Here is a 15,842-nt window from a genome sequence, read left to right as displayed (position 1 = left end):
ATGGGAACAATTTCGGCTGTGTCACTGGTTCTGCAGTTAGGTAAAGGTTATTTAAAAGTAAAATGTCCACAGGTTCTTTGTAAAACCACAAAGAGAGCCTTCAAGTTTCTTGACTAAACTTTGCCAAAGTTTATCATGTCTACTTAAAATCCCAATTTCCTTTCTATGTGTTGCAAATTGTCATCCCACTCAGGAAACAAATCACGCTCAGTTCCATTTGTGAAAGTAATCCACTGGTGTTAGAGTGTTTGTTATAGTGTCAGCTGCATTTTAGCATCAACTAGCCATTGCTCAGGCTGGTGTCAGCAATGAGCTCATCCGTTCCACTAACAGGAGGTGACATGAGTGAGGCAAACAATAACGCAGAACTTTCAGGTGGGTCCAGCTTGTTACATAAGCCCTGGAGGCCATTTGTATGTCAAAGCAGGAAAGAAATCACATTGGCCTGTCTTGTATTGAATCCAGACTCCATGAGGTGAGGTGTAACGATGTCCTCACACTGTGATAAAATGAGCGGTGACCCCACTGCTTTTCAAGAATGTTAAAGAACATCTGTGAAAGTTTTTCCAAGTTGTCTGTGTACTTATTGGTATTTTTCTATTTACCCCTAATTAGAAAATGTCAGAGAAGAATTACCTCAACTAAAACATTAAGCTAATCTGTAACGGAATAGTGGTGTTCAAACATGACTCAAGAGGTACTTTGGCCTCCCTATATTTTTCCATTTGCCTGAAGCACTTGGATGAAACGATCTTTTTTCTTCTTCTGCTGTTTCTCTCGTGAAGTTTTGAGGTACATCATGGCGATTACAGAGCAGATCCATCAAATGTCTGGATGTGTACATGTTGAAATGTAAATATGTAGGTTCACCTATTTCTTGATTCTATGTTTCTGCATTAGAAATGTTTAACAAGGCTTTCCACTTGGCAACACGTGGCGATTCAGATGTCAAGCACACGGGCAAGCAATATACTCCAGGCAGGCAGCAGCACATGATTAAAGTTCCTGTAGCCTATGTGATTAATAAATCACACCGTCGGGTCAACAGAGCCTCCAAATGAAGACTTGAAGGCACCAAAGCTGCTGCTGGAATGACATCAGAGGTCAAATGTTAAGCCTCCCTCTCAAGGTGATTAATCCTGTTGGAGGGGGCAAAAATAAGGTACGACTTTTTTGTTATTCAACCTTTGATATGGGAAAATTGCTTCCTGCTGCCGGAGCAGTTACCATGTGAACCTATGATGTCACATGATTGAGTGACCTCATCCCGCCATTCAGCCTGACTGCCACCTCAGGGTGCCTTCAAATTGCATTCTGAGAAAAGTACAATAAAGGCCTGTATGACGCAGTGTGAGCCTCCCACACTGGAACTCGGATCTGCAGCATTGAGCACGGCTTTCTAAATGGCTGTATTTTATAGATTCCCTTTTAATTACAGATTAAAAGGACCAATATACAACATTCAGAGCGATAATATAGCAGTAAAACACATGTGTAAAGATATAGCGGAGAAATGTTGGTCTGACCAGATAATTAAATCGTTATTATGTTCTTTTCCGAACTTCCACTTCTTTGCTACTTGTACTTTTAGTGCGTGTGAGGCCCAGCGGTTAGCTCGCGGCCTCCGCTCTGCGCTGCTCTCATACGCCGTTTACAGCTGATAACGGCGTCCCGAACAACAGCGTCATCATGCAAGCGTTATTATGTTCCAATCTCATTTTATGCACCTTTGGATAACTTTGAGCTTTTAGCTAAACATTGAGGTCATGCTCATAATGCCAACATGCTGATGTTAGCAGGTATGGTTACCATGTTTACCATCTTTGTTCAAGAGTAACCATGCTCATATTTGCTACTTCACACTAAACATAATGTACACCTGAGGCTGATGGGAAATACATTGTTCTTGGTCAAAAAACAAAGTATTGGAGAAATTTATTTTTTGTCATGACAATGGTGCCAGATGAAGTTTAGAGATCCCAAAGGTACGACAACTGATTCCCAGAAGGACATGAATTTCTGCACCAATTGTTATGGCAATCAATCCAAATGTTGCCATGACATCTCCCCATGTGCCAACCTTAAGGTGGGGGTAGTAGAGGAAAAGTCAGAGGATCACCAACATAATAGGGTTGAGGACCATGAATGTCTGCGCATACTTTCACTGCAATCCACCCAAAGGTTATTGAGATATATCTGTCTGGACCATCATTACCATCCCTGGAGGTATGCCGCTAGCGTGGTTAAAAATTCCACGTATTCTTTGAATTCCAAAACTTTGCTATTACAGCCAAGAAAAGTAATTCAATCATTCATTCCCAGTGACCCTTATACTTGTTGAGAACAAACGCTCCCGGGGATGCCAATCTGTCATCAGCTGGCCTCCGGTTCAGAAGTGGAAACACAAACTAACTGCAAAGTGGATACATTTGATCATTTACTAATTTCCTCGCCGACCTGTTCATTGACTTGCTCAACAAGCCCGTTGAATGTTGACTTTGAATTATCATCTTTTTCAAGAGCCAGCGAAAGCCTCTTTTGATCTTTAACATTCTCCAAAATCACTTGTTTCTCAACTACGCTGCATGATGTATTTTTCTAATGTCGTGGCCAATTGTTATGTTCGAACAAGAAACCCATTTAGGAGATCAAAACAAAGCCCCTCTTGTCTTAAAGCCAGGTCGGACTCCTGTGTTTAAATTCAAACATACTTTCACTGTTTCTACTCATGATGCCACCTTGATGCCAGTTGGAGCCTGAGTAGAACAAATATTACGGGTTTCATGTTTGCATTGGGCAATATTGCAAAAGAGTTGTCAGCGCGGCACCTTTTTAAAAAGCCACTCCGCATTTGTTTTTTTTGGAAAAATGCCTGCTACAGTTTCGATGAAAAATATATTCGTCATGCAGACGGTTGGGATTCATTGTTTCTGCTTGCCTCTTTCTGCTGTGTGACCAAATGTAGCACTCTGTCTCTCTAGATAATGAGCACTGACATATGATGTCATGGCTCTTTATGGTTGTGATAAGAGTGGACATGCTCAGAAGAAACACGTGAAACAGGACTCCCAGGAAGAAGCGCCACAGGTGTGTGTGAACGTCAGCTGAAAAGCACACAGTCTCATTAGGTCAAATAGCCTCAGGTGAGTGAGGAAACTAGGTACCACAATTTAATTAGAATTGAACCAGTGATTAAAGGTGTTGTTAATTTAGTTGACAGGTTTCAAGGCTTTTATGTTTGTACGTTAGTTATGCCATAAACTATGTTGTGACCTCCAGCTGTATAGATTTGGGGTGGGTAAAACTTCACAAAAACCCATGTGGATATCATAAATGCTGAAAATGCACCTTTTGTAATGTGTTTATATTTCCCGTCCATAAACTGCAGCTTACGTTGTTTTTTTCAAGCACAAATCATCTCATTGTTAATGCCATCTGAGAGAGGCTAGGTCATTGTCAAGATGTGGGTTCAGACCTGTGAGCTCAGAGCAAAGGAATTTGAAGATATTTAGATCAACAGATAAGCTTTATTACAAATGTGTGACTTCACAATTTTATTGGCATCATGCCACATTGCCTTGAAGTTTGTGTTTCATAGTCATTCACAACTTTAACTTTATCTTTAGTCTGTGTTTTCTTTCTATTCAAACAAAGTAAAACTGGTGTAAATATGCACATGTTGCTTTTAAAACGTTGCCAAAGACTTTATGTTTCGAGATGGTCTGTTTTTGCTCTGTCCTGCTTGTAAAAACTTAAAAATAGCTTTTTGGGCCACATGACAAATTAATACATTGTGGTGGTTATCCAGGCCTGGCATCCAACATTAAACAATACAGTTTTAGTTAGCCATAACAATAAAAGAAATAAACAGAGACTTGATTCTAATGATGAAGTTCTAGTTAAAATAAAATTGATAAAGAATGTTTTTGTATGTAATGTTATTCAGAGCTGCTGGGGTTGGATCTCTCTGGATGATGTCTACTTCCTAAAAAGCTCAGGCCAAGTATGCCTGACATAACAAATGTGAAGGAAGTATTTACATTTTTCTGTTCCTTTCATACCAACCATTTTTAAAACTTCAAACCTTTTCTTTCTTGATCATGATCCAGGGCTAAAACTTAATCTTATCTGTAGTGAAACTTGACCAGGAGGCCAATCGTGCCTTTGTGATGACATACACCGAGTGGAAAAGTACAGACCCCCTCTTGCCCCCATGCATATTCTCTCCTCCGCCGCAGCTATCACTCTCCTTTCATGCGGGCTGCCTCGGTGACATCACCCCTTGAACTAGTCTTCAAAGTCGTATTTACTGACTCTCATAAAATGGAAGATATCTAACGAGGGTGATCACCAGGGCCTGTGGTGAGAAAGCATCAGGGTTTTATTATCATCTTGGGAGGCAATGATATCAGCCATCAGGCCAGAACCAGCTTGTCTTTAACAACCAGGAAGATGACACAAATGAAGAGCTATCAGATGAAGGCTGAGGTTTGAATAATTTGTAACGGATGTGGGCAGCACAGTTAAACGTTACGCACAAGATGTGGATGAGCGCTGCGAGGAGGGAGTGGAGACTTCCAGGGTAAACAACATACGGAAGGTGTTACAGTAGCCTAATCTGACTCGGTTGGTAGAGGTTCGACACCTGGTTCAAATCTAATCAGACAGTGACTCTGTGGGCAAACAACTTTCCATCCTTTATAAATGTTTACAGGCCAAGTGGAAAACAGACTTTACACACAAAGTGTTCAGTTCAAAGGCGAAAGAATGAGTTTCACGAAATTTGATCAAATGATTTTATATGAAGACATTTTTCCTATGAACTTCTAGCACATCGTACATGACGCTGTGTAATGTGTCCACGAACCTGCTTTTATTGTCGCTTAGGATAAGTTGAAAGCAATAGTTCGATATTTTGGGAAATATGGTATTAGTTAGACCTGGATGAGATGATTAATACCACTCCTGTGTCTCTGCGTTAAATACTGGGCTTGAGCCAGGAGGCCGTTAGCTTTGTTTAGCTTAGCATAAAGATTCTCTCCAAAGTAAAAATATAAGCCTGTAAACTGTTAATTAGTGAGCTTTAGAGGGGCTGGAAGGTGTGCTTTTGGAATTTTCCAATCTTTATCCTCGCCAAAGAGGCCATTTGCCTACCCTAGCATGGCCATTAGCTAGGCTAGGCTAATAGCATCCTGGCTCTACAGCTCAGTAGTTACTTAAATAGGTCTCCCAAAATGTCACTGTACTGAACAATACTGGTTTTACCAGATTTGTTAATTTGAATAAATTCAGTGAGATGTTGTTGAGTCTTGTTTGTGTTACAATGTGTCTCAAAGACTGCTAAATGTGAGTGTCTCAGTGATAGAGATAAGCTAAAACAACAGTGTAGCTTAAACAAATGATTGCTATTTTTCTCATTTGAAAATATAAAAATGAATTACTCCATCATAAGATGCTTCATGTATATCTGCACAATATGAAAACAATTTATAATTGTGTTATTCATGGGGGAGATTAAACAATACTCTGTTACATGGATGCAAACAGTGAAGATGTATTAAGCCTATAATGTATTTGATGTTTTTGCAAGTTCTGTATACTTTAATGCGTTGGTGTTTATGTTATACAGTCGGGTAAGAAAGGCTTCATGGGGTAAATCAATGTTATGGATTGTTTCTCATTTGCTTTGAGTTCAAGTCGAGGCTAAGCTGTGGATTGCAGTATTCTCCTCGGCATCTCTTAGAACTCAGTTTGCCTTTACACAGAATGACTTGCAAAACGATTTTTATGTATATACGTATTTCCTTCTCCTAAATTAAAAATAACCCACTTTTCCAAATGTTCTGCTTGAACAGAACCAACACTTGGGCCTGTGGCGGTGTCAGAGCCACACAGTGTACCCACTGCTCACATAAATCACACACTTTTAGAGCCCAGCAATATGAGGAAATGGCATTTTAAAGTCAGCCAAACCCCTTGAACTCCACCCATGCAGCCTTCCGTGAACACCACCCAGCCTGCGCAGAATTTATCTATGATTTCAAGCTGCAACACATTAAAACTCTTCCTTAGATGACTTCATCATGAAACCAGAGCTCTTTTAAAAGCATCATTAACCATGTCGACTCCTACCTCTGTCATACGGAGCCCCGCTGGGGTTGTTGTCCCGCTGCTGGCTGTTCGAGCCCGACTCAAACACCGCAGCAACACTGAGGACTTTAGAGCACATGAATGAATATATTTCATGAATGTTTTTATTTCTAAATATCATGTAATTTTACTACACGGGTCTATATTTTAGGGAACCACTGACTTGGTTTTGTTGCGAGAGTCCGAGCAGGTGCTGCATGGGGTCAAGTCAGAGAGCAGCTGAGCGAGGAGTGAGAGTTCCTTTTTTGGGGAAAGCTTTCACCAGTAGAAGCAGATTCTCCGCTCTGCTCCCTGCAAAAATATTTCCCCTGCTGTCTGCTCTGCTCAGTAATCCCTGCTCCCCTGACACACACACGCCACCCCTGCCATTCCAGTCAGTCAGCCTGACATGTGCTGTGTTGAACCCTTGCCACCATCAAGGAGTGGTGAGGGTCATCATCTGCTTGACTGTAATTTGCCCCCCCCACACAAACACACACACACACACACACACACACACACACACACACACACACACACACACACACACACACACACACTTGCCATGCCAGCAGCTCTGCAGTTTAAGGAGCAGAGCGTCAGGGCTGTCCCATTCAGCTGGTACCTGAGTGACAACTGTTCCTCGCTGATGGGGAGAGGCTCAAAGCTGCAGGAAAGCACTCTCACTCCCGGACCGACAGCGCTCACATGAGCCTCTGAAGCTCACTCTCTCCTCACATTTCAAACTGGATTTTTTTTTTGTAAAAGCCTGCAGCCTGTGAAAGACTTTTTTTTTTTTTTTTTGCTTTGTCTTGTAATTTTTTTTTTAACAGAGCTGAACACCTCAGGGCTGAATCTGTTACTCCGCACTTCAAGGTGGAGGTAAGGTAGAGGCTGCGTTGGTGTGTGTGTGAGAGTTTGTTTTCAGCTGAGGATATTACCTCATAGAGGATAAGCTGTGATTGAAGAGGTCTGACAGAGGTCTCTCCCTCTGACTCCATTACTGGCCTCTTATCTGGACAGATTTTCTGTTCGGTTCAGAGGGGAAGTTTTGACAGCCAGGCTTTACAGCCCCCTCACTGCTCTGTCGCTGAGAGAGAGAGAGAGAGAGAGAGAGAGAGAGAGAGAGAGAGAGAGAGAGAGAGGTGACTTCATCCCTTTCTGAACCAACCCTCCTCTTTTTTTCAGTTTCCTTTTTTTTTCTTCAATTTTCTTTTTTTTTCTCGCAGCCCAGTCCGGCAGCATGCCAGCAGTTTTCATCTTGCTGCGGTCCCTGGTTATCAGGCTCCTCAGTAGCAGACTGGCCGGCTCAGTGGCAAAGTTCCTCAGGAGAACCCTCTCTACAGCCGCGGCCCACCTTGGCACGGCGCTGCGTCACGTCTGGGACCGCATCCGATCCCAGGAGTCCAAGGAAGCCGTCCTGGGCTGCGTGCTGTGCATTCTCAACATGCACAAGAAGGTGGAGAACTGAGCTCTGCCTCCACTTTCTGCTCAGCCCCTCCACTTGCCCGTTGAACAGAGACCGGACCCACAGAGCTGGTTAGTGTGGAGAGTGTACAAAGGGATGTGACAGACTTCTTCTTTTTTTTATCCCCCCTCCCCACCCATTATTCTCGTTTGGACTTCACCACATTTGGTTTTCTCACCTGGACACTGACCAACAATGTCTGAAAGCATTGTGAGGAAGGTCCAGCCCTTCACCATTGGGACGAGGCTGTCAGTCCCGGCTGTGCCAAAATGCCAGGAGTTTACGCAGAGTTACCTGCAGAGCCAGAGTCTGGATAACTGCAGCCTGCAGCACAACCTGAACTCGCTCTACCTTAGCCGGTCCCAGCAGGTCTGCGCTCGCGGCCCCTGTCTCGTGTCGCCCGTCGCGATGCAGGTCGCGCCCGCCAAGCGCGAGCAGGAGGACATGGCGGCCGAGGACGACCTGAACCAGAACGGCGCCTCCGCCTCCGCGGTCTCCAGGTCCATCAAGAAGATCACGATCTCCGGGTGCAAAGACAGATCGGAGAGCAAGGTGCCGCCGCTTCCCGTCACGGGGTTCACGTCGGAAAACAACAATAACAACAACAATGTCACCAGCACGATGGAGCCACGTCTGCCCAGGATTGTGGGAGTGAGTTGTGAGAATAAGCCCAGTTCTCACTTTAAGGTACAGGACACACTTGACTCAATGTAATAATAAGCAAGGAAATTGTAGGTTATCACACAGAGGTGGGATTTCTGTCAATATTACAGCAATTTTACCCAATCAAGACAACATATAAGTAGATTTGAGATATCTTCAAAAATATGAGTAACAATAGTTATATCATATTTGTGATGAATCGTCTCCTTTTAACAGTTCCCATTAAATACTGGTGATGTACCTCCAAGCAAAGACATTAACCTCAAACGCAGCATGAAAAGCTGTATTTTGTCTAATCTTTTAAACATACAGTACAATTTAGCAGTGTATGTTTCGTTTCATTTCATTATTAAATATTTCAGAGGTATTGGTTTATTGTTTTACAAATGTACCACAATCATGACCAATATATATATATGTATATATATATATATATATATATATATATATATATATATATATATATATATATATATATGCTATTAGAATCCTAAATATTGTTTTTGCCTTCCACTATTTCCCAGCTTGTTCAACTTATTTGCCTCTTATTTTCCTCACTACCGCCTGCTCATTCTTTACTTTTGGCTTTGTGTTTTAGGTTTTACTCAGCAAAGAAAGCAGTGATGAAGTTCAGCCCACGCTGGAACAAACCAGGCGGGAACTGAACAGAGAGAAATCCGACCAAAAGGTAACGTCGTTAAAATGACTATAATATCAAGCCTAAAATATATTTAAAAAAAATCTAATATTGAGTGTCTTGGTTTTGAGATTTGTGCCATTTCCCCCCAACTTGATTTCGCTGGGAGACAGTGCAGTCTTTATAGCGTTAGCGAGCTGTGGAATTGATCTCTTGGACTTTTAGGAAGTGAGGTCACACTTAACCAGTTTATTATGTTATACATTTGGCGCAAAGTCACACAGAGGTGGAAAACCAGTTAAGTTGTGCAACTTAACTCTTTAAACGCCATACAAACAGCCTGTTGTGTGTCCTCTTGTTTAACTGCAATGTAAGAAACAGTCGACAGAAGGAAAATAGTATGTATATTGTAGGATATTGTTTAAAGTCAATGGGCTGTCGGATTTGGACTGTTTCTCGTTGAAGTCATCAGCGTGTGTTGTGGATGAAGTGCTCTGTTACAGCAGACCGTGCAGAGGCAGGGCTCACTGGAAAACATGAGGTCAGGGAAGATGTTAACAAAAGAAAAAGGCTTGCTGAAGTCCTCATGGAGGTTGCTTATAATAACACACTGACACAGCAATGGCCTCATTTCCCTTTTTTAGGACAAAAAAAGCTACCGTACTCATTGACATCACGCACCTCTTGTTCTGAAACCACAACAATACCTTGCTTTTCTTCTCGCTCATGTGTTATTCATGAAAATACCAGAAAGAAATGCCATAATTACACAAGAGAAGGCGGTATTGTTTTATTTTGTACCTGTTCAGGTATGACATGGTCTACCAACGTCCTTTTAAAGGTGATATGTTTACATGTAAGGCTGACAGTAAAAAACGTCAGACATCCAAGGATCTGTCCATTCCTGCTTCCTTCATGTGCCCAGATGTTTCCTGATTGGAGAGCAGCGGGAATGCTCGACTAGTGCCAGTCGTGTTTCATTTCATCTCACGTAGTGCTGACAGTAGGCCTTTGTTCAGAGAGACCTTGGGTGTCAGACAAGTTTATAGTGTCTCTGGATTGTAAAAAAAAAACGACAAAAAAACTCCTTCTCGGTTTTATCAGAGGCAAGCGTCATCTGGTGTTCATGTTTTATCTTATTAATGTGACAGTCCAAAGGCCCTCGTGTTTTCAACACGTTGCTGTGTGTTGTCGTGCTCTCACACAGATCTCGGTGCCTGAATCGCAGCAGAAAGAGCCTCAGAGAAGAGAAAGTCATCCACACGCACAGAACGGAGCGGCGGCGGCGGCCGGGACGTCCCAGAGTGACTGCTTCACTCAGCGCAACTCACTCTTCAACAAGGAGGCACTGCAGGTAACACATGGCATGGCATGCACACACAACATCATCATCACCGGCCCTTTATGGTATCATTCCACGTTCTCTGTGTTCCTTCATATAATTTGAAACTACTAAAACCTTTTCAGGGAGGGTGCGCTTTTCCACAGCACTTCCCCCCCCCCCCCCCACAATACGCATGATGGAGATGTAATAAATCATTTAAAAAATAAAACCAGGGTAACGTATCTCTCATCTCCTCTGATTTAAAAAAAAATGCTGATCTCAAAAGCAACAAGTTACGCTGCTGAGATGAAACCAGAATGGAAGCGGACGGTGACAGGGCCCTGCGAGGAGAACAAATATGTACTGGTTCTTATTTTTGTCCCGAGAACTGTGTGAGCTGTGTTCGGCTGAGGGAAGAGAGAGGGAGGGGGGAAACCGCCACAAGTGAAGCAATTATTTCGGGATGAGATCATTGTTTGGCTCCATCTCTTCACGCCTATGGCCCAGAGAGACTCAGCCAAGCAGCACAACTGGCTGTGTTATCTCATCGCTGCGTCCACCCACAGTGGACCAGGACATTTTTTTTCGGTGAGTTCGGCTGAGGGACTTTTTTTTCCCGGCAGTCGGCTTTTGTCATCAACCATCCCGGTGACGGGCTGTTTACGTCCAGTAATCAGAAAGTCATTTTTGGATTTGTCAGTTGAAGGAAACACACGATGTTGCGTACGTGTTGAAAACAGCCCCGTAGCACGTCGTTAATGTTCACAAGCTGAGCATCCCCTTTGCTCCTAAGTGGAGTTTGCGTTTCTGTTGCTTTTGGAGGAAACAGCCTTTTGTATGTTAACTGTATTTGAGACTGAAAATAACCAGAGGGTTTTGGGGTTTGCTACCTGGGGAGCTGCATGTTTTACAGGGATTTGGTTCACTAGTATCGCTGATAAAAAAGAAAAGTGTTATTTCAGTATTACATCGCCGTAGAAGTGGAAGTGAGTTTTCCAGGGAGAGACTTTTAAAGCCCCTCATGCTTCAAGCTAGGAGAGCAAAGCAGGTCACCACATGGAGAAGCGCAGCGCCGCTGAGGGCCATCTGTCTCCGAGGCTGCTCTGCGAAACATCTTGCTTTCTACCGCCTCCTTTTCATGATGGAGAAAGTCGAAGAGTCCTCCGCTCCCCACACAGTCTCCTCGTGGGCCAAGTTGCAGTACTGGCGGGGCTAGAAATGTGGCTTGTTGGTAAACAGTTTATAAAGTGTAAAGATGTGCACACTTGTTTTCCAGTTAGGATGCTAAAATTGGGCTCCTTTGAAGTTGGTAGAGACGCAAAGCAGCCTGAAAAGAGTCTGGTTTTTGATTATAGATCATAATCAACAAACATGGGAGTTTATTTTAAAATGTGGTCTGTGTTGACTGCAGCGATGCTTTTCCTGTGTGGCCGTAGATTTCTCACAGAAGAAGCAGAAGCGGTGATACCATCTGAACTGCATGCAATAGCAGTCTATTCTTTGTGGCCAGACTGAGGCCTTACTGTACATTTTGATAAACAGACAATTGTTGTGGAGAGCGAAACAGGAAAAAACAAAGGAATCATAGACTTCCTGTATGAGGTCATTATAATGCCATGGGAGCCAGTGTGTGAGGAGATAGGGGCAGGCCTGTTTTGTCAAGCTCTTTTCCTTCTGTTCAACACAGAAAGGCCTCCACTGAGGGGGGGCTTGTAAAGTTAATGAGCGGCCTCTCTGAGGAGAAGTGACATCACATTTGAATCTGGAGCAAAGAGTTGTTTCGAGGCCGTGTCATGTGTGGTCTTGATGTTTTATTGATCACTGTAGAGTCTGTTATTCACCAGCGGTTGTACTAATTTCCTTGGGAAATAACAACTCACTTGTGTGCTTCACTGTTAGCTCACATGCCACACAATAGCAACACTGTGAAAAATACAACAGCAATTGCATGACGCGCTCGGGATCCGTCTTAGAAGCGGAAGAACCGGAGTTGATTTATGAATCCATTCAATTATTGTGACTTCACTTGGGCGGGTCACTCACTTCCACACTGAGCTCTTTGCAGAAAACAAACATGCTGTACTTTCCAACACTTTCTGACTTTGGCCACCTGCCTTGCACTTTCTCATTCCAGACAGACGTTGCCAGTAAAAGGCAGCTCTGTAAGACAAAGCCTTATGCGCCGGAGCCCAGGCGCTCGCCAAGAGAAACCTCTGCTCCGCATAACATCATAACATGACATCGGAGAACAAAGAGCTGTTCTTGATGTGTCTGAGGCTCTGTGTTAGTCAGGGAAGAAAATGTTGCATGTTTACCCCTCCTCCCCATGGGCAGAAATATGACTGTTTACCACTGTGACAACTGCTTTGTTTGAGTGTCCGTGTCCACAACAAGTGGGCTGCACACGAGCCTCCGCCGTGAAAGCTCTAGATATGAATTTAATTAAAAATGCTGCAAAATGAATCATTTTGTCATGTTTCCATGCGTAATATTGATTCATACAAATATATCTACAATAATGAAGCCATACTCAGCCATACTCAACCATGAGATTCAAGATTCAAGATATTTTTATTGTCATATGCACAGAAAACAGACAGTGACTCTGTACAGTGAAAAACGTATTTTGCTAGGTCCTCCTTACACAGAATGACAATAAACTTAAGGTAAAAAAATGTGCACAAAAACATTGCTATGAATGCTAATAGTATAAGAAAATATATGCAATAAAACACAAAAAACATGACAACAGTATTCACTGAGTGTATAAAGTGCACTATGCATTGTTACAAACATATCAAGTATAGTTGTGACATAATGTTCTATACCTATATAACTTAATTAACCTCTAAAGCTGATACATTCTCACATTTAGCTTTAAAATAAAAGGGCAATATCATCAACCAGCTGAATCAGGTCTATAAACCGACGTGACTGGTTGACTATGATGTGCACAGTGTGAAGCACGTCCTAAACATTTGTTTGTGTTTGCGATGAAGGCAGAGGCGTGGATCAAAGGCAAGCTGCAGGACCTGCAGGACGGATGCAACATTCAGCGCTGCCCCCTGCAGGACTGGGAAGAAGCCTCGCAGACGCTTCAACGGGACCTCAAAGACTTCGAGAACACCCTCATTCAACTCAACCAGGTAAGAAAAAGAATCGTCTCCAACTGAAATATTACCAAGTTGCCAGAGCGAGCACTTCACAACAAACCCACACTCAAAAGGAAATGTTTATTTAAACTTGTTGACAGGTGAATGGAGATCTGAATGCAAACCCTAATCACGGTCTTTGGCGCTAAAAGAGTCTCGTCACGTCACATAACGCAGAACATAGTGGCCTCGCAGGCATTTCCAGTCGGCCAGACAGAAAAGCAAACTTTCAGTGTTCCAGGCGGCTCTGTCAAGTCAGTTTATACTTCCTCACTCAGGAGAAAATGTTTGTAAATGCTACGTTGCTGATAATTAACCTCTCCTCAGAGCCAGGACATTTTCAAGGGAATATCCAAGAAATAAATGGCAGTTTTCCACATCTGTGAAGCCTGCTGGCACACAAGCGATGACTCTTGCAAACTTAAGGTGTCAAGTGTACTCGGACACTCTGTTCGTCTGGCGGCTCCGCCTGAGCGACACCTGAAATGAGCATCGACTTTCTGTTTCAAAAGATGGGTGAGCAGTTGATCTGCAAGCTGAACCCCACCTCTGACCTGGTGAAGAAGCAGCTCAGCCAGCTCAGGGACCAGTGGCAGACCCTGAAACAGACGGCTGCAACCCAGACGAGGGCCCTGGGTGGAGCCAAGAACCTGCAGGAGTTCAACAAAAAGGTGGACAAGCTGGAGGCGTGGATTAGAGAGAAGGTGAAGCAAAACGTTCCCGTCTTTTTCTGTTGCGTAGAATTGGATTTAAATGCAGAGGGATGACTATTTTGACCCATTTTGAGCCATAGTTCAACTTTGACTAGAAGCATAATTCTGATTATAAATTCGATCTCCTCCCCAAATCTCTTCCCCTCCTTTCCCCTTTTATCTAGACACAAAAGCGATCAAGCTCTCCGACTGTAACAACCACAAAAACAGTTACGACTAGACATGCAGCTCTGCAAAAAAGCAGCATTTGCTAATCCAGGAAATTAGCTCAGTGTCCTGAAGACGTGTCTTGTTTGTGTGGATTCACCGGTGTAAAACATCTGCCTGTCATTATCAAAAAGCAATCTGCGTTTTAGGTCTATGTTTATCTTGCTCTTCATGTCTGGCACAAGGGGACTAATGATTGATAATGGAGCGGTGGGAATGTAATGGAGGATGTTGCTTATGAAGTCTATAAAACATCCATCCCCAGAGGAGACTGCATTCTCCATTTAGTTCCACTCATCCTTTCCTCTGTGCGTTAGTATCAAGTCCTCACCTCATGCTGAAGGCTGTTTCTGCTCAGCATCTTGGTAGCAGGGCTGATGTGGATTAATCCTGGTGCCTCTGAAAAGAACTAATGGGGGCTATAAACACTGACTTTTATGTGTGCCAGCAGGAAGAGGAGCAGTCTCTGGTGGACGTCCTGGGGGGAAATGTTGACAAAATGCAGCTGACCAGGAGAATTTTAGATCTGAAGCAGGTGAGTGTCGTAATGGAACAAGCTAAAGAGCTATTAATAATGAACAGAACCTTGATTTAAAAAAAACTTTACACATGCAAAACAACATTTTTGAAGTAAAAATATACACATTCCCATATGTTATTAGTTTATAATACAATTCTGCAGAGGTTTCCCAGTCATTTTTCCATGGCTGACTATTATTCGTCTCCCAGGGTGCAACGCTAAAGACAGCTGAGGTCATAGTTGGATTGTGTTCCCCTGTTTCCCTGCAGGATGAGCAGCTATACAGAAACCTCCATGAGGAGATCAACCACTTGGCCCTAAAGCTGGAGAAACAAGGGAAGACAGATGTCAAAAACATCTCCAGCAAGAGGAAACACATCAACAAAATGTACACCTAAACTTTCCCTCAAGTTGAGCTGGTTTGCTGAATGAAACCTCTTCAATCCAGAGAGAGAGATGACTGTGTGTGTGTTGTCTTCTCTGTGCAGGTGGCTGAAGGTCCAGTCTCACCTGAAAAACCACCATGAAAATCTTCAGCTGGCACTGGAGGTGTCCTCCTTCTACCAACAGGCCGACAATACCATGTTTGCTATTAATAACATGGTACAATTCCCCGTCAGCTTAATGGTTTATTTTTCTCATTTGATCTGTGGTTCACGTTTACTGATACATACCTCATCTCCTCATCTCTTGCAGTGGAAAAGCATATCTGCCTCCAAGGAGCTGGATAGCTTTGGCGATCGAGAAATACGCGACATCGCCAGTCAAATCATGGTAGGAATCCTTTTGATGTATTTTTTCACCCTGCTTTATCAGATGCTGGCAGAAGCCTTCTGTAGCTAACCTCCAGGCCTGTGTGCGGTAGATGCTCGATGTGAGCGTGTCCCAGGTGTCTAATCTCCACCCGGCCCTGGCTGCCGGCGTCACACAGAAACAGAGCGAGGTGAAGGACTGCTGGGCGCTTCTTCAGAAGGTTTTCAGGTAAGACAGCAGGCCGAGCACCCCCGCCGACATCTTTGGTGGCTCCGT

General features: G+C 43.3%; 1 protein-coding gene across 1 annotated transcript; it reads left to right on the top strand.

Moving 5' to 3' along the window:
• Window positions 1–10,719: 10,719 nt before the first annotated feature.
• On the top strand, window positions 10,720–15,798 carry LOC306746816 (spectrin beta chain, non-erythrocytic 5-like; the record flags this gene model as incomplete). The annotated part of the gene is made up of 8 exons (XM_079229797.1): window positions 10,720–10,809; window positions 13,221–13,367; window positions 13,886–14,077; window positions 14,745–14,828; window positions 15,083–15,201; window positions 15,302–15,416; window positions 15,510–15,587; window positions 15,679–15,798. 8 exons carry the CDS (start codon window positions 10,720–10,722, stop codon window positions 15,796–15,798), a joined length of 945 nt encoding a protein of 314 aa, XP_079085923.1.
• Between the last annotated feature and the right edge of the window lie 44 nt (window positions 15,799–15,842).

Source organism: Taurulus bubalis, assembly GCF_910589615.1.
Source record: "Taurulus bubalis genome assembly, chromosome: 14".
NCBI classification, from domain to species: Eukaryota; Metazoa; Chordata; class Actinopteri; order Perciformes; family Cottidae; genus Taurulus; species Taurulus bubalis.
This window is presented reverse-complemented; position numbering and strand designations above follow the sequence as displayed.